Source organism: Bufo bufo, chromosome 3 (genome assembly GCF_905171765.1).
Source record: "Bufo bufo chromosome 3, aBufBuf1.1, whole genome shotgun sequence".
NCBI classification, from domain to species: domain Eukaryota; kingdom Metazoa; phylum Chordata; class Amphibia; order Anura; family Bufonidae; genus Bufo; species Bufo bufo.
Window position 1 is genome coordinate 85540279 of NC_053391.1, and position 26252 is coordinate 85566530.

General features: G+C 44.3%; 1 protein-coding gene across 1 annotated transcript in view; it reads right to left on the reverse strand.

Moving 5' to 3' along the window:
• Positions 1–1208: 1208 nt before the first annotated feature.
• The window catches only part of RIOX2 (ribosomal oxygenase 2), a 40609-nt gene continuing 15565 nt past the window's right edge, over positions 1209–26252 (reverse strand). The window contains exons 3-10 of the mRNA XM_040423277.1: positions 26204–26252; positions 20534–20662; positions 20351–20454; positions 18849–18951; positions 16148–16334; positions 12769–12854; positions 10163–10255; positions 1209–2495 (exon numbers count right to left, since the gene is read on the reverse strand). The exon at positions 26204–26252 is cut by the window's right edge and continues 71 nt beyond it. Of these exons, the coding sequence (XP_040279211.1) occupies positions 2325–2495; positions 10163–10255; positions 12769–12854; positions 16148–16334; positions 18849–18951; positions 20351–20454; positions 20534–20662; positions 26204–26252 (922 nt within the window). The 3' untranslated portion in view covers positions 1209–2324. The remainder of the gene's footprint in view (positions 2496–10162; positions 10256–12768; positions 12855–16147; positions 16335–18848; positions 18952–20350; positions 20455–20533; positions 20663–26203) is intronic.

A 26252-nucleotide genomic window follows, 5' to 3' on the forward strand; every position in this document is an offset into this window, starting at 1 on the left:
GTGGGTCCGACACCCGATCAACTGTACGAGGAGACGGCGCGTGCAGTGCGCACGTGCCGTCTCCCGTCTCTGCTCCTGTTCACCACTGCTGTCTATGGAAAAGACAGGAAGAGAGAAGGGAGATGGCACGTGCGCACGCCGTCTCCTCGTATAGCTGATCCGACACCCCCGCCGATCTGATTTTGATGACCTATTCTCAGGTTAGGTCATCAGTATTAAAGGCCCGGGCAACCCCTTTAACAACATATTAAAAGGTTGTGCTAAGTTAGAAAATTACCCCCTATTCACAGGATAGGGTATAACTAACTGATCAGTGGGGGTCCAAACACTGATCCAGAGAACGGGGGTCTATTGTTCCTGTCCTGATGAAGCAGTAGGCCAAGCATGCACCATACAACTCCATTCATTATCTATAGGACCGCGGAACACACAGAGTACAGCACTCAGCTATTTACAGGGAACAATTTTCTTTTATACTTGGAACAACCCCTTTAAGAGGACTTGATATGTAAGATCTCAATGCTTCCCAGTTGGTCACATCTCTAGAATCAGGATAAGGGTAACAATTTAAAGGAGTTCCCTAACCAATGAAAATGTTTACCTTACCAGTCCTGACCTGCTCCTCTGCTGATGCCTTCACGGTCTCAATCACTGGCTGCAGCAGTGACCTCAGGGGTGTCGACATGACATGCCATTACTGGAGCCCAGCGGGGTAACAGGGAAGCAGTGGCACCGGAGCGACAGAAGGCTGGTAAGGTATTACTCCTTTTGTTATATTAGACCACTGTAAGTGGCTTGTAGAATATTACAAGGGGTTGCACAACTCCTGTAAAGGCCCATGTACATAGCATTGGCAGGACGGAGAGAAGTGGATCAGTTCCCCAATCAGGTTACAAACACCAAATCTCAGTCTTTCTAAAAGCAGCATGAAATAATCAGAAGTCACTTTATGCATTTATTGAGCATGTACAGGATTAGAACATCAGCCACTGAAGTTATTCCCAGTTACAAATATTCACACTAGTTTCAATAAAAGCAGCAATATTAAAAAATCCCAGTAATGGAAAACCATGGTGTCACAAGTAGCAGTATACAACTAACAGGATGGTCCTAATGTAAGATCTGAATAGAGACTGTATAGCAAGCATTAGCCCTCACATATTCCAAGGCACAAAGCGTAAGATAACACCATGCCCACTTGTAAGAACTTAAAGTGCAGACATATGCATAGAAAATGTAAGGCACAATGGCTCTACAATGTGTGAATAAGGCCTTACAGCAGCCCATACTCTGTCTATGGCACCCCAACCACATGCTGCGGTCATACAGTCATTGTCCGTTTCCATTCTCTATTATCACTCCTACACATAAAGTAAAGGCGGATTTACACCGCACAATTGTCGGGGCCGATTATCAGGAATAGACGTGTTGTGTGAAGAATAAACGGGGATCTGCTGCCCAGAAACAATGAATGTGTATGAGGACAAGCGATAGCAGTAGTCATCATTCATCCCCATACAGTGGAGGGGATCGCCACAAGTAAATGCAGCTCTTTCCTCCACTGATCAGGCAATTATCTGGAAGGAACGGTCCCTTCCTGAAAATTGGCTGCATATAAATCTGCCTTAAGCAATTCCTATAACAGGTATCCACTGGGGAATTACCACAGCTCACAGATGTGCCAGTCTACGTTCATCAAAGACAAGCCTACAATTTAAAGGTGTTGTCCTGCTCAGAAAATGGGCAGAATGGATTTTTTTTTTTAAAACAGCCCCACTGGTCTATGCTCCCTGGTTCCTCTTGACACAGTGGAGGTCACCGCTGTAGCTAGTGAATGGCTGCATGTCGAGAGGGATCATGAAATACAGACCAGGGGACTTTATAGAATCCACATGAAGTAATCCATAACAATTAGGTCCAAGACAATGACAACCAAATTCCCTCTCGATGCCTAAAATAGCATTATTTCCAAGTCAAGGAAATAATAATAAAACAAACTTGCACCCTGTACCCACGAAAAGCACATAAAGCTCCCATTTACGGAACCACTCTACTTGTGCTCCTGAAATTTCCTATTCAACTGGCTAACCTGCTTCTGGGGGGATAACACAATCCCCTTCATTATCATTGCCCAGGTCATTAGTTTTAAGACAGGCCATCTTGGTGCAAAGGCATGATAAGTGATCAGTCCCAGGTTTCGTTCTTCACAGAGTCATATTATCCCACATAAAAATGAAAAAAACATTTCCTTCCTATTTTTTGTACCACATATTACTAACGATGGTGACAGCGTAGGTACAACGTAGTGATGACAAGCTCAGGGCTTAACCTTCAGCTGGGACAATTTCCAATAAACCCTCAGCCCACAGAGAAATAGCCAGGTTCTCCTTGTCACTGTCGTTCTCGAGAGGTAGATCCTTAACACACACCGACTTATCCTCCCACAAGCCTTTCAGTGCGTCCATGTAGGAAAGTGGGAAACGTATACCGCTCACCTGTAACAGAGAAGACAGGATTACAAAATGCAGAGTCCTGTGCACACCCCACCAGAGATCCTCAGCTATGTCCACAGCCACCTAGAATGGCAGACTTACAGGGGAGATGTTGATATGGTTATAATTAATACATATTAGGGCAGGGTCTATGGTCATGTAGGTTTTCCAGGTGAGGTCTCTGGGGTTCTGCGTTGATTATTAGTAACAGCAACCTGCATACACTGGTACCTATCTAAGGAAATAGGCTGGAGAAAGATGTGGGACTTCATGTGTACTTCAGCAGTCAGTGCCCTCTCTTCGTCCAGTATGTGCAAGCAAGTAAAGATCTATATTGGGGCATCAGGGGTAAATACATTATTAATTTTTTTTACTCTGGGGTTAATTTTGTGGTCTAGGATTTGAATCAAATTTTGGGACCAGTTTCACTTCACAGGGGTGTGTATATGTCCATGAAAAGATCAGGTCATCCATGATGTCTGGCTCACTGTTGAGGTGTCATCCATAATGGTGACATCACCTTGCCACAAAGTCCCTTGTGGCCTGCAGATATGATATCGTCATGGGTGACACAACTGTCATGTTCTTGTGATACAAATATCTGAAAGAGAATGGCTTCAGCCGTGGGGTCTCTTGCTGGTTTATGGGTCGGTGGTCTGAAGTGATTTGGCAACCACTGTATTACAGAATTTCAGACCATCTACATCAGATTAAAAAGTCAGCTTCAGCAGGACCAGCCAACCATCTGAAGTGTATGGTGACCCACCAACGGCAAATGTCAGGGGAACGAAGGATCAGGCAGATGAATTTTAACATTCCCAATTGTAATTCTCAGGGGAGATAAATTGCTATTCATAGCACACGAACCCTCAGCCAAATCGACCATGCAGATGTACCCATGGGTCAAAAGGGATAGCGGCCGATCAAGCCAGCTTTACACTTTAATCCCACCAGGAGAATGCAATAAAGTGTTCATCTACAGAGAAAACGCATCCTGTAGTTCATATAAAATAAAATGATGGCATTTAGTGCCAACTTGACCCTTTAAAGGGATTTCCCAGGAAGAATTTTTAAGTTCAGAAGGAATTAAAAAGGGATGTACTGTGGGTTTATATTGGTGTCCAATCCTCAGCATCCTTAATATCAGACTGGCAAGGGTCCGACTACCAGCCCCCCTGCTGTTTGAAGAGGTAGCGGAGCTCTTGTTCTTCCAAATTATCTGTGTGTCATCTCGTGCAGTGTAATGAAGACTACAAGGGAGACAACGCACAGGTAGTTCCGGAAAGGAGGTATCGTTCACGAGTGCCGCTACCTCTTGTAACAGCTAATCGGCTAGGGTGTTGGTGTTCTCTCTTTAAAATGCTGGTCATAACATATTTTATTAAATTCAGAAAGAAATTGATATTACACTTTTATTACTATATCAAAGTCAGCATATTTTAATCTCCTATCTGAATGTATCTGATTATTAACACGAAGAGTATATACTTCGAGAAAAAGCCAGATTATAAAACAGACTAGTTACAGAAGCTACTGAACGCTACAAAGTGTCCGATCGCATGCAAGACGTGAAACGACAGCGCCACCCGCTGGATAATCCTCCAAAGTACTACTTCCTCCAGCTACACAGATCACGCAAAGCCAGTTTTTCTTTAAAGGCAGAAGAGGAAGCCTAACCCATAAAACACCAATATTTCCCCCATGGGAGAGATATTTTTCTCACTTTTACTCGCACTTAGGGAATTTTGCAAACATATATTAGCTGACTACCATAAAACAATATCAACAGGAGAAGAGATGTTGTATTTCTGCTGACGGCTTTTAAAGTTGTAGTCTCCTGTCAAAAACAACTTTGTAGAAACACAACTGGTCCCACTAGATTTTCCTTCCATCAGTGAGGCTAGCAGTGCTAGGTTAGGACTTGGACATTTTACATGTAGCTCTACTTATTTTGCTTAAAAAATATTTTAAAAAATACAGACAGAAGATTATGTCCAAGTTCTCAAAGAAATGTAAAAAAAATGTAGGGTGAAAGGGGGCACAGCCAAAATACCATGATAGATAGAATCTATATCACAGTAACCAGCTTATAACCCACCTGGTCCTCTCATGAACATTCACGTTTGACTTGAGTGAACCTACATTTTATCAATCTGGAGGTTGGGTAGCTATGTGTCTGAGCTGCTTATATCTCCGGACTACAGCGACTACACAAATATCCAGTGAGGCTAAAAGATCTTATCTGTCTGTGCTCCATACATGAGCAAGAACATGCGCTCCAATGGAAAATCAAATAAAGTGTAACTGTGCTTTCATAAAACTTCTGATACGTCATAGTGACATATCAAAGGTTTTGATCGGTGGGGATCTGCCGACCACTAAAACGAGAAGATAGAAGCGCTCAGACAGCGGGTCTCCTAGCTGATGAACACGAGCTCCGCAGAAAGTCTATGGCCCTGGTTTATCATGTCTTCACTCCAAAATTCTGGCTTCAAAAAGTCACAAAATTAGGCTATTGCAACTTTTTTATGTCACTTGTGCAAAAATTTAGCAACATTTTGCATTTTTACACCACTCACTCCAGTTTTGAAATATGGGTTGGAAAGTGAGTTTGGTTAGCTTTCTTAGGCTAGTTTCACACCTCCAGTGTGAGTTACGTTGGGACAATGCTGGGAGTCGTCCGCCACAAACCGCAGGTTGTAGCGGTTTGTGTCCGGCCGATTCTCCTCATTGTCTGCGGGAATGCAGCCGGATCTCCGCCCGACCTCATTATAGTTAATGAGGGAGGTGGGCATTATGTTAGCATTGCCGGATCCGGTGAATTCTGGCAGGCTGTTCTCTGCCGGAGGTGTGAAACTAGCCGTAATGCGTTTTCCTCCAGATTTATCATTCAGATTTTTTTTTTAAGTCGCAAAAAGGTCACAATCCCACTCCAGGAGCAGGGTGGAGTAGAAAAACTTGAGGAGCTTTTCTAGACAGGCTACTTTCACACTAGAGTTTTTGCTGGATTCGGCAGTGTTCAACAAAACCGCTTCCGTTACTGATGATACAACCGTCTGCATCCGTTATGAATGGATCCGGTTGTATTATCTTTAACATAGCCAAGACGGATCCGTCATGAACTCCATTGAAAGTCAATGGGGGACGGATCTGTTTTCTATTGTGTCAGAAAAAACGGATCCGCCCCCATTGACATGCATTGTGGGTCCATCTTGCTCCGCATCCCAGGACGGGAACTGAACAGAATGCATTTTGGAGCATTCCGTTCAGTTCCGTTATGTTTTGTCCCCATTGACAATGAATGGGGACAAAATAGAAGCGTTTTTTTCCGATATTGAGACCCTATGACGGATCTCAATACCAGAAAATATTAACGCTAGTGTGAAAGTAACCTTAGGTTTAAGGATGAGACAAATTTATCAAAAAACATGAGACATTTGATAAATATGGCATAAAGTACTACAACGCAGATTACAGCAAAACTGACTTCAAATATTCCCTTTGTGATAAATTCCTCCTGAATGTGGCTCCAGTAAATCTTCAGCAGAAAGGAGAGAGATTGGTATGTCTGAGAACTTCTATCTCATTTCAGTAGTCAGTGTGGATCTCACCTCATGGACCACCTACTACCAAAGTCTTTGATATCAGAAAGTACAGGTACACCTTAACCCCTTAGGGACCGGGCTCATTTTCACCTTAAAGTATTTCTATCACTTCGTTTCACATAATTAGCTGTCAGACACTAGCGATCCGCTAGTGTCTGCTCTGCCAAACCATCCTAATATAATAGGTTTTGGGGCAGCCGTTTTGCTAAAAAAAGAACTTTTATTAATATGCTAATGAGCCTCTAGGTGCTATGGGGGCGTCATTAGCACCTAGAGGCTCGGTCTACCTTCACAAACTGCCGCCGCCCAGCGCGTCCCTCCAGCCCGCCCATCTCCTCCTGAATGCGATCCTCCCTGTGAGCGTATGTATTCGGCGCATGCGCAGTGAATGTCTGACCGCTTCCCTGCTCAGACATCTCCACTGCGCCTGCGCGATGACGTCATAGTGCTTCGAGGAACAGGCGCAGTGGAGATGTCTGAGCAGGGAAGCGGTCAGACATTCACTGCGCATGCGCCGAATACATACGCTCACAGGGAGGATCGCATTCAGGAGGAGATGGGCGGGCTGGAGGGACGCGCTGGGCGGCGGCAGTTTGTGAAGGTAGACCGAGCCTCTAGGTGCTAATGACGCCCCCATAGCACCTAGAGGCTCATTAGCATATTAATAAAAGTTCTTTTTTTAGCAAAACGGCTGCCCCAAAACCTATTATATTAGGATGGTTTGGCAGAGCAGACACTAGCGGATCGCTAGTGTCTGACAGCTAATTATGTGAAACGAAGTGATAGAAACCCTTTAAGGACCAGGCCATTTTTTGCAAATCTGCCCAGTGTCACTTTAAAGTGGTGATAACTTTAAAACGCTTTGACTTATACAGGCCATTTTGAGATTGTTTTTTCGTCACATAGTGTACTTCATGACACTGGTAAAATGAAGTAAAAATTTTTTATTTCTATTTATGAAAAAATACCAAATTTGCCAAAAATGTGGAAAAATTTGCAAATTTCCAAGTTTCAATTTCTCTACTTCTATAATACATAGTAATACCTACAAAAATAGTTCTTACTTTACATTCCCCATATGTCTACTTCATGTTTGGATCATATTGGGAATGACATTTTATTTTTGGGGGACGTTACAAGGCTTAGAAGTTTAGAAGTAAATCTTGAAATTTCCCACAATTTTTCAAAAACCAACTTTTTAAGGACCAGTTCAGGTCTGAAGTCACTTTGTGAGGCTTACATAATAGAAACCACCCAAAAATGACCCCATTCTAGAAATTACACCCCTTAAGGTATTCAAAACTGATTTTTACAAACGTTGTTAACCCTTTAGGTGTTCCACAAGAATTAATGGAAAATAGAGATACAATTTAAAAATTTCACTTTTTTGGCAGATTTTCCATTTTAATATTTTTTTCCAGTTACAAAGCAAGGGTTAACAGCCAAACAAAACTCAATATTTATGGCCCTGATTCTGTAGTTTACAGAAACACCCCATATGTGGTCGTAAACTGCTGTACGGGCACACAGCAGGGCGCAGAAGGAAAGGAATGCCATACGGTTTTTGGAAGGCAGATTTTGCTGGACTGGTTTTTTGACACCATGTCCCATTTGAAGCCCTCCTGATGCACCCCTAGAGTATAAACTCCAAAAAAGTGATCCCATTTTAGAAACTATGTGATAGGGTGGAAGTTTTATTGGTACTAGTTTAGGGTACATATGATTTTTGGTTGCTCTATATTACACTTTTTGTGAGGCAAGGTAACAAGAAATAGCTGTTTTGACACCGTTTTTTTTTTTTTGTTATTTACAACATTCATCTGACAGGTTAGATCATGTGATATTTTTATAGAGCAGGTTGTCACGGACTCGGCGATACCTAATATGTATAATTTTTTTTTTATTTATGTAAGTTTTACACAATGATTTCATTTCTGAAACAAAAAAAAATCATGTTTTAGTGTCTAGTCCGAGAGCCATATTTTTTTCAGTTTTTGGGCGATTATCTTAGGTAGGGTCTTTTTTTTTGCGGGATGAGATAACGGTTTGATTGGCACTATTTTGGGGTGCATATGACTTTTTGATCGCTTGCCATTACACTTTTTGTGATGTAAGATGACAAAAAATTGCTTTTTTTACACCGTTTTTTTTTTTTTTACGGTGTCCATCTGAGGGGTTAGGTCATGATATATTTTTTAGAGCTGGTCGATACCTAATATGTATACTTTTTTTTTATTTATGTAAGTTTTACACAACGATTTCATTTTTGAAAGAAAAAAAATAAATCATGTTTTAGTGTCTCCATAGTCTGAGAGCCATATTTTTTTTAGTTTTTGGGCGATTATCTTGGGTAGGGCATGATTTTTTCGGGATGAGATGATGGTTTGATTGGCACTATTTTGGGGTGCATATGACTTTTTGATCGCTTGCTATTACACTTTTTGTGATGTAAGTTGACAAAAAAATGGCTTTTTTTACACCCTTTTTTTTTTTTTACGGTGTTCATCTGAGGGGTTAGGTCATGATATATTTTTTAGAGCTGGTCGATACGGACGCGCCGATACCTATTATGTATACTTTTTTTTATTACTTAAGTTTTACAAAATAACAGCTTTTTTAAAACAAAAAAAACTGATGTTTTAGTGTCTCCATAGTTTTTTTATTTTTTGGGCGATTGTCTTAGGAAGGGTCTCATTTTTTGCGGGATGAGGTGACGGTTAGATTGGTACTATTAAATGTCGTACTTTTTGTGATGTAAGGTGACAAAAAAATGGTATATTTAGAACAATTTTTATATTTTATGGAGTTCATGTGAGGGGTTAGGTCATGTGATATGTTTATAGAGCCGGTCGATCCGGACGCGGCGATACCTAATATGTCAACTTTTTTTTCCCCCCCTATTTTTTACCAATTTTTTTTTTACTTTATTTGGGGAAACTGAAGTTTTTGTTTATTTTTATAAAACTTTACATTTTTGGGGGGAAAACTTTATTTTTTGTCCCACTTTGGGACTTGAACTTTTGGGGGTCTAATCCCTTTTACAATGCATTCCAATACTTCTGTATTGGAATGCATTGGCTATATGAGTAATCCAGTGTGTATTACTCATACAGCTTCGGGCCTGTGAGATCCAGGGGGCTGGATCTCACAGGCATGTCACAAAAAGGCATCGCGCTGCCTTCCATGCCATCGGGTCCCCCCTACAGCCCCACGGGGACCCGATGGAACAGCTGCCCGCAACATGAAAAGCCGCAAACCGCAGGCACCTTGTTCTGAACACCGCCCGCCGCGATCGGAAATACACAGGGCGTACAGGTACGCCCTGTGTCCTTAAGTACCAGGACATCAGGGCGTACCTGTACGCCCTGTGTCCTTAAGAGGTTAAAGCATCCCAGGGGTGGATTGGCCATAGACCTTACAGGGAAATTTCCCGGTGGGCCGATGCCCAGGGGGCTGCCTAAGCCCTCCTCACGGCCGGCCAGTGGAAGTTTTTGGGGATGTATTTTGTGCTGCTGGCAGTATTTTGTGATGGACTGTGGTATCTGGCTCTGTTGGGGTGGTATAATGTGCCACAATATGGTATTGCTGGACCCAACTACAAAACGGGGCCACTTTTCATATTTTTTCCAGGGCCACTTTAAGTTCCCAGTCCTGAGAAGCATCCTGTGAGTGTTTTAAAGGAGTTTTTGGGGATCACTATAGTTTTTAACAGACAAGCTCATGTAGTTGCTTACCTCATGTACATCCTTTTTTCAATTTGCACTCCTGACCCATTTTCACCATATTCTGTTTCCCTTCTGTATGTCCCACCCAGTCACATAGACACTGCCCTATCACTGCCCCGCCCATGGACATAACATCACAGGAAGTAAGGAAGAGCTGCATGGACATGGTCATGTGACCACAGCCCAGAACGGTATTTAAAGGAAGAGAAAAACATGACAAAATTACAGCTACCTTCAAATATGATTATTTTAAAGGATGGTGATGCAAACTGGTAAACCTCTTTAAGGACAAGTTTTCCAGTGTTTTCTCCCAATAAACCTGAACAGTTACAATACTCACAGGAGGGCTTTCTTCATTGTCCGACACCATGTGCGTTTTCCGCTCATTCTTCACGGCATGGAAGACGTAAATCATTAACTCTTCTGAGGGCTTCTGTGGTAATAAACAGAACAAAAAATGACTCTTACACGGCTCAGTGGCTAAAACACACCCCATACTGTGGACAATAGTGCAGTAGTGTTAGCACCTGTATGAACCTTCCAAGGCAAAGGTGCAGAATTTAATTCTCCCATAGAAACACCCTGTAACCACAAGAGGGCGTCTTCTGTGTCTGGAGGAAAGAAGGTTTCTCCATCAACACAGAAGGAGATTCTTTACTGTAAGAGCAGTAGGCGCTCTCTGCCAGAGGACGTTACTAATTCCTTTCTTCATGTAAAAATATTTTATGTTATGGCTACTGGGTATCTGGAGATGGGATGCTGATCCAGGGATTCGTTCTGATTGTTAGATTTAGGGTACCTACACACGGGTGCAGGGTGTGTAACAGAATTTCCGTGTGGACTTCCGGGCATATCCGCTCCAAAAACTGCACGTTAGGGCTGTATTACACCAACAGATTATCCGACAGATTTTCTGACAATCATTGGTCGGATGGCCGTTTACACACACAGATCTTTTGTTATACACACCATCTTTTGGTCTGATTGGACAGATAATCTGCTGGTGTAATACAGCCCTTACTTGCAGTTTTTGGTGCAGATTTGCTGCAGATGTCACACTGTGCACTGCAAAGGGTGAAATCTGCACAAACAATTGACAATATCATTTCTAAAGTCGCACAGCAGGTCAATTTCTGCACGGAAGAATAAAGCAAAGTCTACATGACATTTGTCAAATGTCATATACTTTGCTGGTACTGTAGGATGCTGTGGTTTCTCCGCAAAGAAAAAAAACGCACATAATCCGAATAGTGTGCAGTTACCCTTAGGGTGCAGGTTGAGAAACAGAATAATTTTTGTGAGGATTTTCTCCATGTTTCCGCATAAAAAAATGCATTTGTTACTTGCGACTTTTCTTGTGGATTTACCGCAGATTTCCCACTTTAGGGTGAAATCCGCACAAAAAAACTAAACTAAACAATTGACATGCTGCGGATTTCTAAACCTACCCAGCAGGTCAATTTCCTCACAGATACAAAAAAAAGCAAATCGTAGGAAAAATGCACGTAATCCGCAACATGTGCAGGCGCCTTACTGTAGAGTTGAGAAGGAATTTTAGGTTGGACTTAATGGGCCTGTTTAACCTTGCCAACTACATAACTATGAAAGGGTTGTACTGACTGGACAGTCCCATCACACCCTGCAATCAGCAGATCACCTCCGCTCCAGACTAATTAACCCTTGTTGATCGGCTGACTTCACCGGAGAATCTTATATGGTGCCCGTTCAAGTGAACAGGTGACAATGCTCTACTGTACATGGCTATCTGAAGCCCAGCGGAGCAGGACCCAATCTTTTAGCTGCTCTCGATACTGACTCAAACAGGGAAGGACGTATGGAAGAACCACCATACTGCGCTTCTACCACACCATGCTATTACTCCTGCTGGTTACAGTTCATATACCACCAAACCCGTGTCCCATGTGTCCATCTCATGACCAGGACAGACAATGATGATGGTTCACCAAGTGACAGCAAGCAGAGCTCTAATAATTGGACAGTAATGAGCCAGGACAGATTTTTATCCACTGGAAGTAAACAATGAAAGCAAGCAGAGATCTTTAAAAATCATGAGAAACTGATAACGAAAGGATTTTGGAAAATTTCATAACTAAAAATTAAAATCTTTATTTGCTGAAATGGTAATTCACCTTTATTGTCAATGTGAAGGCGGGTTTACAGGGGCGGCGCTAAAGCCAATTGTTGGGAAGGAAGCGCTCCTTCCCAATCAGTGGAGGCGAAGAACTGCATTTACATGCAGCGACCTCCTCGACAGTATGAAGACGAGGGATTGCTACTGCGATCACGCGTCCTCATACAGCTGTACTCTTTCTGGGCAGCAGATCGCAGGTTAGACCTGCCCAGAAGCCATGATCAGTGGTGCCTGCACGAACGACAGGATCACCCGATGAATGAGCGTTTCATCGGTGGCACATTTAGACGGGCAGAGTGTCAGGAACGAGCATTCGCAGGAACGTTCGTTCTCGATAATCTGCCCGAATATCAAGCCGTGTAAATCCACCTTAAGAGCGCTACAAGAAATGGCTGCACGTGAAAATATCCAATATTACAGAGGACCAGGGGCGTAGCTATAGGGGTGAAGAGGAGCCTGAGGAGGCCCAAAGACCCTTATGCCACATAAGAAGACACCGGTATTATAGAAAGTGCATGCTGGTTAAGTCACACCTCTGGCTGGAGGGAAGGGGTTAGGTTAAGAATTCGGCATGGGGGGGGATGGGGGCGCCGTTTCAATGTTTGCCTTAGGCAGCACGAAGGCTATGTGCTTCCCTGCCCCTGGCCACAAAGCAGTGAGGGAAGGGGGGCCCAAGCTGAACTCTTGCACCAGGGCCCATGAGCCTTTAGCTACGTCCCTGCAGAGGATGATACTTTACACTGAATTCCTATGGCGGCTGCCTGAAATCCATAAGATGTCATTAAGGTACTTACCAGCGTTTCTGGAACGTAGTCTACAGTCATGGCTGCATAATCTTTGTACTGAAGTTTGATTGTGCTGTTGAGGTTTGGCGGGCCATCTACAGATACAACAAAATAAGCCTGGTAGTGTTAAAGACAAAGGACAGGTCATAATAGACTAAAAAGATCACATTATAGAAAGCTCAAAAAACAAAATGGCTGCACACCGTTATATATACAAACAATAGAGCTAAGAAATGGGGGTCATTCTAGATAAAAGTGGTACAATACCGACTATAAACGACACATACGTGTCGGGCCTAGGGTTGGACGATATCAAAAATATTCCCACGATAACTATATTAAGAAATTAATCGCGATAACGATATATATCGCGATAAATGCCCATTTAGAAGAAAAAAACACTTGGGGCCACAAGGAGACGTTATACTGTATGGGGGCAGCCACAAGGAGACGTTACACTGTATGGGGGCAGCCACAAGGAGACGTTATACTGTATGGGGCGGCCACAAGGAGACGTTATACTGTATGGGGGCAGCCACAAGGAGACATTATACTGTATGGGGGCAGCCACAAGGAGACGTTATACTGTATGGGGGCAGCCACAAGGAGACGTTATACTGTATGGGGGCAGCCACAAGGAGACGTTATACTGTATGGGGGCAGCCACAAGGAGACGTTATACTGTATGGGGGCAGCCACAAGGAGACGTTATACTGTATGGGGGCAGCCACAAGGGGACGTTATACTGTATGGGGCAGCCACAAGGAGACGTTACACTGTATGGGGGCAGCCACAAGGAGACGTTATACTGTATGGGGCGGCCACAAGGAGACGTTATACTGTATGGGGGCAGCCACAAGGAGACATTATACTGTATGGGGGCGGCCACAAGGAGACGTTATACTGTATGGGGGCAGCCACAAGGAGACGTTATACTGTATGGGGGCAGCCACAAGGAGACGTTATACTGTATGGGGGCAGCCACAAGGAGACGTTATACTGTATGGGGGCAGCCACAAGGAGACGTTATACTGTATGGGGGCAGCCAGAAGGAGACGTTATACTGTATGGGGGCAGCCAGAAGGAGACGTTATACTGTATGGGGGCAGCCACAAGGAGACGTTACACTGTATGGGGGCAGCCACAAGGAGACGTTACACTGTATGGGGGCAGCCACAAGGAGACGTTATACTGTATGGGGGCAGCCACAAGGAGACGTTACACTGTATGGGGGCAGCCACAAGGAGACATTACACTGTATGGGGGCAGACGGGCAGTTCCCCAGCCTCTGATCAGCCCCCCCAGCCTCTCCCTCTTATCAGCCCCCTCTGGTAACCCCCCCCCCCCCCCCTAGTATTAATCATTGGTGGCAGTGGCCACAGGGTCCCCCTCCCCATCATTGGTGTCAGTGCCCCTTCCCCCCAGTATTAATCATTGCTGGCAGTGGCCACAGGGTCCCCCTCCCATCATTGGTGGCAGTGGGCCCCCCTCCCCAGTATTAATCATTGGAGGCCACAGGGTCATCCCCCCCATCATTGGTGGCAGTGGGCCCCCCTCCTCTCTCCCTCCCCAGTATTAATCATTGGAGGCCACAGGGTCGTCGTCGTCCTCCTCCTCCCCCCATCATTGGTGGCAGTTTGCAGTTCCGATCGGAATCCCAGCAGTGTAATGCTGGGGCTCCGATCGGTTACCATGGTAGCCAGGACGCTACTGGAGCCCTGGCTGCCATGGTATGTTAGTGAGCAGCATTATACTCACGTGCGTCGTGGCCGCCGGGCGCTCCTTCTTCTGTCTGTGCGGCGCATTGCTAATGCTTATAGCATTAGCAATGCGCCGCACAGACCTATGAGAAGAAGGAGCGCCCGGCGGCCACGACGCACGTGAGTATAATGCTGCTCACTAACATACCATGGCAGCCAGGGCTCCAGTAGCGTCCTGGCTACCATGGTAACCGATCGGAGCCCCAGCATTACACTGCTGGGACTCCGATCGGAACTGAAAACTGCCACCAATGATGGGGGGAGGAGGAGGACGACGACCCTGTGGCCTCCAATGATTAATACTGGGGAGGGAGGGAGGAGGGGGGCACTGCCCACATTCCCGGCACCCGACCTCTGAGAGGACGCTGTGATCACCTGAGGGGTTAATTGCGCAGATCACAGCGTCCTATCAGAGGTCGGGTGCAGGAAATGCGAGTCACAGAATTTCTTCCCTCCCCCACGCCGGCCGAACTGCTGAGAGAGCCACCGCAAGCGGCCAGCAGGTATCGGGGGCATTTGCACGAGTAGAAGTACTCTGCAAATGTCCCGTATCGGTTCATGCTGGGGCGGGCGGCCGCAGATTTAGAAGCGGTCAGCGCACATGACCGCTTCTATGACGTCACGAAATACCGCGGTATTTACGAAACGGCGATATCGCCATTTTTTTAATACCGCGGTATATCGTGATACCGGTATATCGCTCAACCCTAGTCGGGCCCATCTACCAGGCGTCAAGGTGGCTTCCGCAGATGGGTCCCTAACACTAATATACTGCCTCACTTTGGACTTACTTAAGCCTACAATAGTCAGGGCAGTGTAGGAACCAGCTACAAACGTACTCTGCTCAGAAGTCCCAGGTCCAAAGTGAGGCAGTATATTTAGTGTTAGGGACCCATCTGCGGAAGCCACCTTGACGCCTGGTAGATGGGCCCGACACGTATGTGCGCTAAGAGCTTCCATTACTCATTTATAGTCGGTATTGTACCACTTTTATCCAGAATGACCCCCAATTTCTTAGCTCTATTGTTTGTATATATAACGGTGTGCAGCCATTTTGTTTTTTGTAATTATGTTTGCTTCATGGATATGCCCCTGTGACTCTGAAGGTTCTAGTCTAAATTCTCTCGCATCTATAGAAAGCTCGCCATAGAAATATTATTCTATCCGTGTATTATGATGACTGGTGCTTGCGGACATGTGCATATCAAGGAGTCAAAGAGTCTGCAAAGACTTGGTTTTGGTAACTACTTCTATTACCCCATAATATAACCATTCTGGAGCATCTTTGTTCTATTCCTCTGTAATTCCTCCTAGAAAATGTGAGGGTTGCCGTTTGGGTGTGTATCCTGACACACTGTGACATGGTCCAATCACTGGTGACCGTGCCAGATTGTGTGGAGTTTGACAAGGAAATGCCAACACCCAGTGTTTAATGCTTTGACACGTTAGTAGGAGTAACAGAGGAACGTCATAGAGTATTAGTTCAACGAATATATAATTCAGAATTGCTATTTTATGGGGAATACAAGTATTTACTAAAACAAGTCAGAAGAGCAGAAAAAAATAACAGGCAGGTACAAAGCAGAAACCTTAGCTTAAGACAATAGAAGACATTTTGCTCGGCGGACCTGGATTCCTATTTGTTCCGTTCTTCTCCTGATTTGAGGAATCCTCATCCAGATAAGGTGGCAATCTGTTCCCCATGAAGTCCCGCAGCATTTCACATGAGCGCAGTTGGCACTTGCCCTCTATCCTCTTGGCTAAATTCGACACGAGACCACTGAGGGTGCCAGCTGCTCCGCTTGGGTCCAGGCACTGGAGGAGTCAGGGGAGACAGATTCATTGATAAAACAAGGAAAATCTGTTTAACCCCTTCCTGCTGAGTGCAGTGAGTTACACTCAGTGCTGTAGTAGTACATCACAGTGATAGAGAGGGTTCAATAGCCGGGCCTGTGCCATCTCATGCAGGTGCCAGCTGTATTATATGGCTAAGACCCTGCTCTCACTGCCAGGATTGAGCAGTGGTCTGAAGGGCCCCGGTCCTGCCATGTTTCAGCTGTTATTACACCTTGCCTGTAACAATCCCTATACGCTGTATTACAGAAGCATTAGAGTGAATAGTACAAGTTCCCTAAGGGGAACCAGAAAAATGTGAAAAAGTTGAATTAAGTTTAAAAAAATAAAAAATAAAAGTGCTGCCAGTGTCAGACAGTGCAGGGTCACAGCCTCAACTGGTAACCCCCGGCTGGACCTTTATTGCAGACTTCTGGCAGTTCATTCATAAACTTCTAGTAGTAATAATGCAGGAACGGCACAACATAGAGTCATAACAATAGATGATTCAGAATTATTATTACATGGGGAAAGAAAGTAGTTAAAAACAGACATGTCCGGAGAGGCGACAGATGGCAGCTAACAGCCCGTATTCTGCCCTTCTGCAGAAACTGAAAAAAGAAGGCCAACACAAGAAATGCACATTTTGTTTTGTTTGTTTTATGTTTTGTTTTTACTGTACTTTTTAAGGGCAAGTGATTTGCGCTCCTATGGTATTTCTGTGCCCGCCACCAGATCGATAACCTAGAAGCATATAAGTAAATTGCCAGATACATGTAAAAGCTTTAATGAAGTAACGTAGGAAAAACTAAAAAAGGTGAATCCAGAGTTAAACCTATCTGAGACAATGACCCAAAACTGCAATGAAAAGTGGTCTTCTGGGGGGTCTTCTCAAAGAAGATGGTCCGTATGCACAATATGTAGGGGAACTAAAAATCTGTCTATTCCATTCTAGGAAATTTGGTCTGGATAAGAGGGTGTTCTCCTTTTTGCCTCAATGTTTTAAATATCATGATATCAATTTTTTTGTTCTTCTGGAGCGCCCTTTTTCAGGGCAGTACATGCAGGTCTCTTAAGTCTCTGTCGCATGCGCTATTAATCCAGGCGTGGGCTACAGAGAGCCACACGTGCTGCACTGATTCAACGCTGCAGATTCCAGTCTCGTTCTCCCTACTGCCTCTTCATGGGTGTGCCGGGGGGAGAGAGCTGCAGCATAGCCCTGCACATGGCCAAGAACCAGGGCATCTAATACTGAAGGAGGGTATGCCTCCCCCGACACACTGCTGATGGAGCACTGCTGTGTGCTCCTGCACCTCCGGCTCCTACTCACAGCTCTATCTCCCCTGTGAAAGCTCCGGGCCAGGAGAGCCTAAAAGCAGCTGATACCCTCCTCCATTCCTCTCTCTCTATATATTATACACCCTCCTCCAGTCCTCCATCCATACACATTGTATACCCTCCTCCATTCCTCTCTCATATATATATATATATATATATATATATATATATATATTTTTTTTATACACCCTCCTCCATCCATATACATTGTATACCCTCCTCCATCTCTATATATATATTATACACCCCCCTCCAGTCCTCCATCCATATACATTGTATATGCTCCTCTATTCCTTTCTCTGTCTATATTATATACCCTCCTCCATCCATATACATTGTATACCCTCCTCCATCTCTATATATTATACACCCCCCTCCAGTCCTCCATCCATATACATTGTATACCCTTCTCTCTATATATTATACACCCCCCTCCAGTCCTCCATCCATATACATTGTATATGCTCCTCCATTCCTCTCTCTATATATATTATACACCCTCCCTCAGTCCTCCATCTCTATATATTATACACCCCCTCCAGTCCTCCATCCATATACATTGTATATGCTCCTCTATTCCTTTCTGTCTATATTATATACCCTCCTCCATCCATATACATTGTATACCCTCCTCCATCTCTATATATTATATACCCTCCTCCATCTCTATATATTATATACCCTCCTCCATCCATATACATTGTATACCCTCCTCCATCTCTATATATTATATACCCTCCTCCATCTCTATATATTATACACCCTCCTCCATCCATATACATTGTATATGCTCCTCCATTCCTTTCTCTCTATATATTATACACCCTCCTCCAGTCCTCCATCCATATACATTGCATACCCTTCTCCATTCCTTTCTCTCTATATATTATATACCCCCCTTCAGTCCTCCATCCATATACATTGTATACGCTCCTCTAGTCCTGCCTCTAATGTATATTTGCACCCCTCAATACACAGTGCACTTCTGACAAAAATAAATAAAATCAAAAAGTTATTGCCAGAAAAAAAGCAAAAACAATAATTGAGATTATAATCAATAATCGTCCATAAAGTTGAAACAGCTGAGATTATTTTTTTGCCATAATCACCCAGTGAGATATATAAAAGCAGGTAAAACTATGTGAAAAGGATGATTACCAGTAACTGTTGACGGGGGATGCCTTTCCGCAGCTCCACATTTTCCTTTGCAGCATCTTGCAGTAAAGCAGGCATCAGGTCCTGCAGGTAATCTACCCAGGAGCTATAAAGACAGAAGTTGAAAGAACATAAGCTACAAAAAAATGATGGCGAAGACCAAAAAACAAAACAAAACAGAAAATACACAAAATACAGTGAAACCCTTTAATCCAACTGCAAAATCTCATCATTCGGCATTTCTTTTCACCTAGAAATGCAATATAACGTGGAAATTCACACAACACTGAGCAGAAAGGACTAAAGCATTAAGCTACTGCTTTAAAAAAAAATGTAAAAAATTGAATTTGATAATGTGGCGCCATCTGTTGGAGGAAGAGGCCAAAAGACTCAGAAGTCCAATGTTGTGCTCCTGCTCTTGAATATAGGTTTATTGCACCTTCATCCTGGTGGGGAGTAACTTATTACCAACCAAACTGCAGCGCCCTCTGTCTGTCTGAAATTCTTTTCATCCCAACTATTAATACTTCAGAGAAAAAAAGTGTTCTAAACAGCTGTCCCTGTACCGCAAAAAGCACCACTGCGATCACTATGATAGGTGATACACATCACAAAGTCAGGGCAATCTCATCTCATGTACTATGGAGGCTATCCGTAGATCCATCCTGTGGGCTTCCTTTCAAGCTGCCTCCTGCGTCTATTGGCTATGGACACTTTCGGGCAATTTTTTTATGACCGCATTTTACTAATTTTGGGCTAAACAGTTTTTTCATTTGGTCTTTATAAAAAATGTTCAGCCGTTTCTGAGATACAAGGATTAAAAATCAGTCTGTTTGCAAGCTGTCACTTAGTGCTTTCTTTGAATCCTGTCATCCCACGGCTCATGTGTAGCTCTCCTCTCTGGTCTCCTGACCTCATAAACACTCATTATAGCTCAATTCTTACCAAACATATATGTGTTTATGAGGTCAGGAGATCAAAGATAAGAATTACACATGAGCCTCAGGTGACGGGATTCAAAGAAAGCACAAAGTGACAGCTTGTAAACAGACTGATTTTTAACTCTTGTATCTCAGGAATGGCTGAACATTTTTAACAAAGACCAAATGAAAAAATCATGTGTAGCCCAAAATGAGCAGAAAGCATTCATGATATGATAAAAAATGCTTTTAAGAAACTTTAATTAGTTTGTAGCTATTGCAAAAGGGGATGGAGGGGGGGGGGGGGGGGGTAAAGAGGTTCTGCAGCAGTCGAGACAATGAATGGAGAGCTTCATACACATAGCATGGCACAACGATTTAAATGAGGTGTGGGATGGGCGAGGCTGATGAAGGCAAGAAGGCTAAAGTGGGCGAAGGAAGGTGGGGGGGGGCGTACGACGCAGACCAGTGCAGTAATGGAGACGGCCTATCCTGATATGTATTATACACAATGCATAAACTGCAAGTCACTAGCAGAAAAATAAAGCACAGACGTGCCTCCCGCTGGCAGGAGACCATATTTACTTGTTCTGGTAGGTGCTGATGGTCACATGTGTGGAGTGCGAGGAGCTGGCAGGGGTGTCCGCTTGATGAATCGTTCCTCTGGGAAAATACAGCATTTCACCTTCCTACGACAAAAAGGAAACACGCTGCCTGAAGTCTGAGCACGTTCCTCTGGACTGTGGAGGAACCCAAGAGAGAGGTTACCTTTAATAGGATGTCATGAGTGGGAGTAGTGACCTTGTCCGCCGGCGACACGTCGTATTCTCTCGCTAGCTGGGAGACAGGCTCGTACAGGCGCCAGTGCTTCTCTCCCTCGACTTGAAGGATAAAAACCTGAAAGACAATTATTATTTAACCGCTCTCTGACAGATCCATTTTAACGTTTACTTTTCCTGTGCCAGTCTACATTTCCATGCACTCTTCCATTTGGGAGTAACATACAGCATTGTCCATCCTGAGCCTCCTGGTACAGGGTTACATACAGCAACAGGTCATTTATGGTCTAGGTGGCAATAGCTAATGTGGTCACGGACCTTAGTATTCACTGGCAGAGCCCACTTCCCATCCAATGTGTGTAGAGGGGGGATATACGTATACATATTCTGTTGTATTCCCTTATAACAGTTAAAGGGGTTGTGCAGACTGTTTATATTGATGGCCAATCCTCAGGACAGGTCATCAATATCTGATCAGCGGGGAACCCCTTTAATAGAAGACATAGCTGACAATTCATTTAGCTAAACAAGAATTGAAAAAGAAAGTTCCATTATCCAAAATGTCTAAAATCCTATTCTATCTGATAGTTAGTGAAGATGATGAGAGATGGCACTGTACATGGCTCACTGAAGTACAGACGCTGTATTATACCGCCATCTGCTGTAACTACAATCACCATAGAAAAGAACTATAAATGACATCACCATCCAGAAATAAAACAAACAGTCACAATGATGCTTACGTCCACTGGGTGAAACAAGCACCCGTGGCGGGTCCAGCCGTGCAGAATCCACACCTGAACCCCAACAATGTATTGTATACGGATAAGGTTTCACAAAATCCCATTCACAGGCCTGAGGTATCCTATGAATCTTCAAGTTCACAGCATGTCCGATCTACAATATTTCTGAAGAAAATTGAAGGCAAAATCTGCATATCACACACGCAGATTTTGCTGTGGATTTCAGACTTTCTCCACAAAGGAAAATATCCACTGCACAGACGGACGACCTGAAAGCTTAAAGGCTACGGATCAGTTTTGGGGCAATTTTTTTTTTCTGATCGCATTTTATTCATTTTGGAATAAAGATAATTTTTTCAGTTGGTCTTTATTAAAAATTTTCAGCAGTTTTTATGATACATGGGGTTCCAAAAATAAGTCTATTTGCAGACTGATGGCTCATGTAAGGCCTTATCTCTGATCTCCTGACCTGTGCGGCGCATTGCTTATAGCACAGACCTGTCACTTACCAGTAGGAGGAGCACCCGGCCGGTCACAGACAGCGCAGGTAAGTATAATGCTTCTAAAATTGCTAAGTAACCATGGCAGCCAGAACTGCAGTAGCGTCCTGGTTTCCATGGTAACCGATCGGAGCCCCAGCGATTAAACTGGGACTCCGATCGGAACTCTCCGCTGCCACCAATGATGGGGGGGTGATTTGAATTAGGAGGGGGGAGAGGGGAGGCCGCACTGGCCACCAATGAATTTAATACAGGGGAGGCTGCACTGGCCACCAATGAAGTTAATACAGGGGAGGGAGGGAGGGGAGGCCGCACTGGCCACCAATGAATTTAATACTGGGGAGGGAGGGAGTGGGGGCCGCACTGGCCACCAATGAATTTAAAACAGGGGAGGGAGGGGAGTCTGCCCCCTGCTGCCTGGCAGCACCTGATCTCTTACAGGGGGCTATGATACGCACAATTAACCCCTCAGGTGGTTAATTGTGCTGATCACAGCCCCCTGTAAGAGATCGGGTGCTGCCAGGCAGCAGGGGGCAGTCATGTACACAGTTCTTCGTATATTCTAACTTGAAGCGTCCCCATCACTATGGGAACGCCTCTGTGTTAGAATATACTGTCGGATCTGAGTTTTGACGATCTAACTCAAATCCGATGGTATATTCTAACATAGAGGCGTTCCCATGGTGATGGGGACGCTTCAAGTTAAAATATACCATCGGATTGGAGAAAACTCCGATCCGATGGTATATTAATAGGGACTCCTGACTTTACATTGAAAGTCAATGGGGGACGGATCCATTTGCAATTGCACCATATTGTGTCAACGTCAAACGGATCCATCCCCATTGACTTGCATTGTAAGTCAGGACTGATCCGTTTGGCTCCGCACGGCCAGGCGGACACCAAAACGACTTTTTCCTTCATGTCCGTGGATCCTCCAAAAATCAAGGAAGACCCACGTAAGAAAAAACGGACACGGAACCCGTTTTTGCGGTCGTGTGCATGAGGCCTAAGGGGGCAGCAGATACATCCCTGCCATATGGGTGCGGCCATGCCTCGTACCGCAGATCAGCCCTGTTCACCTGAATGTCTAGTACACAGCGTACAGTCAGGTCCATAAATATTGGGACATCGACACAAATCTAACATTTTTGGCTCTATACACCACCACAATGGATTTGAAATGAAACAAACTAGATGTGCTTTAACTGCAGACTGTCAGCTTTAATTTGAGGGTATCTACATACAAATCAGGTGAACGGTGTAGGAATTACAACAGTTTGCATATGTGCCTCCCACTTGTTAAGGGACCAAAAGTGATGGGACAGAATAATAATCATAAATCAAACTTTCACTTTTTAATACTTGGTTGCAAATCCTTTGCAGTCAATTACAGCCTGAAGTCTGGAACGCATAGACATCACCAGACGTTGGGTTTCGTCCCTGGTGATGCCCTGCCAGGCCTCTACTGCAACTGTCTTCAGTTCCTGCTTGTTCTTGGGGCATTTTCCCTTCAGTTTTGTCTTCAGCAAGTGAAATGCATGATCAATCGGATTCAGTTCAGGTGATTGACTTGGCCATTGCATAACATTCCACTTCTTTCCCTTAAAAAACTCTGGTTTCTTTTGCAGTATGCTTTGGGTCATCGTCCATCTGCACTGTAAAGCGCTGTCCAGTGAGTTCTGAAGCATTTGGCTGAATATGAGCAGATAATATTGCCGAAACACTTCAGAATTCATCCTGCTGCTTTTGTCAGCAGTCACATCATCAATAAATACAAGAGAACCAGTTCCATTGGCAGCCATACATGCCCACGCCATGACACTACCACCACCATGCTTCACTGATGAGGTGGTATGCTTAGGATCATGAGCAGTTCCTTTCCTTCTCCATACTCTTCTCTTCCCATCACTCTGGTACAAGTTGATCTTGGTCTCATCTGTCCATAGGATGTTGTTCCAGAACTGTGAAGGCTTTTTTAGATGTCGTTTGGCAAACTCTAATCTGGCCTTCCTGTTTTTGAGGCTCACCAATGGTTTACATCTTGTGGTGAACCCTCTGTATTCACTCTGGTGAAGTCTTCTCTTGATTGTTGACTTTGACACACATACACCTACCTCCTGGAGAGTGTTCACCAGGGAAAGAATTATTTGGTCATTCACCACAGTTGTTTTCCGTGGTCTTCCGGGTCTTTTGGTGTTGCTGAGCTCACCGGTGCGTTCTTTCTTTTTAAGAATGTTCCAAACAGTTGTTTTGGCCATGCCTAATGTTTTTGCTATCTCTATGATGGGTTTGTTGTGTTTTTTCAGCCTAATGATGATTTGCTTCACTGATAGTGACAGCTCTTTGGATCTCATCTTGAGAGTTGACAGCAACAGATTCCAAATGCAAATAGCACACTTGTAATGAACTCTTATCTGCTCATTGTAATTGGGATAATGAGGGAATAACACACACCTGGCCATGGAGCAGCTGAGAAGCCAATTGTCCCATTACTTTTGGCCCCTTAACAAGTGGGAGGCACATATGCAAACTGTTGTAATTCCTACACCGTTCACCTGATTTGGATGTAAATAGCCTCAAATTAAAGCTGACAGTCTGCAGTTAAAGCCCATCTTGTTTGTTTCATTTCAAATCCCTTGTGGTGGTGTATAGAGCCAAACATGTTAGAATTGTGTAGATGTCCCAATATTTATGGACCTAACTGGATATGGAGGACACTGCTATGCCAGGTACTGCAGGGAAGGTCCACAATAACTACAGCAAGCTCGGCTGCCCCTTCATTCTGCTGATCAGAGGGGAACCTGGCAGGAGAGACCTCCAATGATCATACATTAATTGCTTGTTCTTAGGAAAGCCCATAAATGTATAAATATCCTGGAAAACCCATTTAGGCTCCATTCACACGTCCGCAACGTGTTTTGCGGATCCATGGAGCCGCAAAACACGGAAAGCGGCAATGTGCGTTCCACATTTTGCGGACCGCACATTGCCAGCACTAATAGAATATGCCTGTTCTTGTCCGCAATTGCGGACAAGAATAGGACATGTTCTATTTTTTTGCGGAACGGAAGTGCGGACCCGGAAGTGCGGATCCGCAATTCCGTGTCCGGGCAGCACATCGTGCTGCCTCATAGGAATGAATGAGTCCGGAACGAAATTGCGGACGTGTGAATGGAACCTTAAAGTGTTTGTACAAAGGATAGGGGGATCAGCATCTGATTGTGGGGTCTAACCGCTGGGACTCCAACCAATCACGAGAATGAGGTTCCCAGTTCTCCTGAATGAATGAAGCAGCAGTTGACTATGCTGAACATGACCGTCGCTCCATTCAGCAGGGGGACTCAAGAATCCCGTTCTCATGATCAGTAGGGGTCTTAGCAGTTTAACCACCACCATTGATATGCTTATCATGTATCGTGTGGATAAGGGATAGGTTTATATCTTTGAACATACCCTTTAAGACAAGTAGTGAATATCAGGATTAAGGGTACAGTCACACTAGCGTTAGAAGAATCCCGCAGGCAGGTCCTTTGCCGGAACTTTTGCATTGAAATACCGGATCCGTCTTTCGGATCCGATATTTTTTTTTTTCACATCTAGTAAGCACTGCCCATGCGCAGACCGGAAAACCGGATCCGACGATGCAGTAATTTCTGGAACACTTGGTACCGGATCAGGCGTCAATACATTTTAATGGAAATTAATGCCGGATCTGGCAAATGCGGTAGTGTTCCGGGATTTTGGACGGAAAAAAAACGCAGCATGCTGCGGTATTTTCTCCTGTCAAATACCGTAAAAGGGACGGAACAGAAGACATCCTGATGCATATTGAACGGATTGCTTTCTATTCAGAAAGCATTAGGACAAACCGGATGCGTTCTTTTGCGGTATTGAGACCCTTCACCAGATTTCTATACCGGAAAAGAATAACGCTAGTGTGAAAGTACCCTTACTATAATATATCTTATGGACCTGGGAAAGCTGTCCAGTATGTTCACCATTACAACTCACACATGGACTAGCTCTCAACCTTCCAAGAAACAGAAGGAGCCGAGGCCCATTTACAAAAGAAAGGCTAATTCCCACACGACCAACGCTCTGATCAGAGAACCAGTGGAATTGCTGTCTGTGCACGCGCTGAGCTTTGTTTTGCTAAGATGGGAACAAAAAGAATCACAAAGGGTCTTCTCTGTGCAGAAATGGCTTTTTTGGCCAGTATTTAGATCCCATGCACACAACCATATTTTTGGTGCGGATCAGATGCGGACCCATTCATTTCAATGCACTGTTTGCTGTCCATGTCCATTCCGCAAAAAGGATCCAGGAAAATGCGGAGGGCACGTGGCCTTTATCCATGAATGGTATGAAAAGCTTGTCTGAGGCTGTCATACATATAATAGACTGCCCATTTACCTCAACATCGTCATGGTGTGGTGGCAGGCCCTGAGAGCTAGATGGTGTG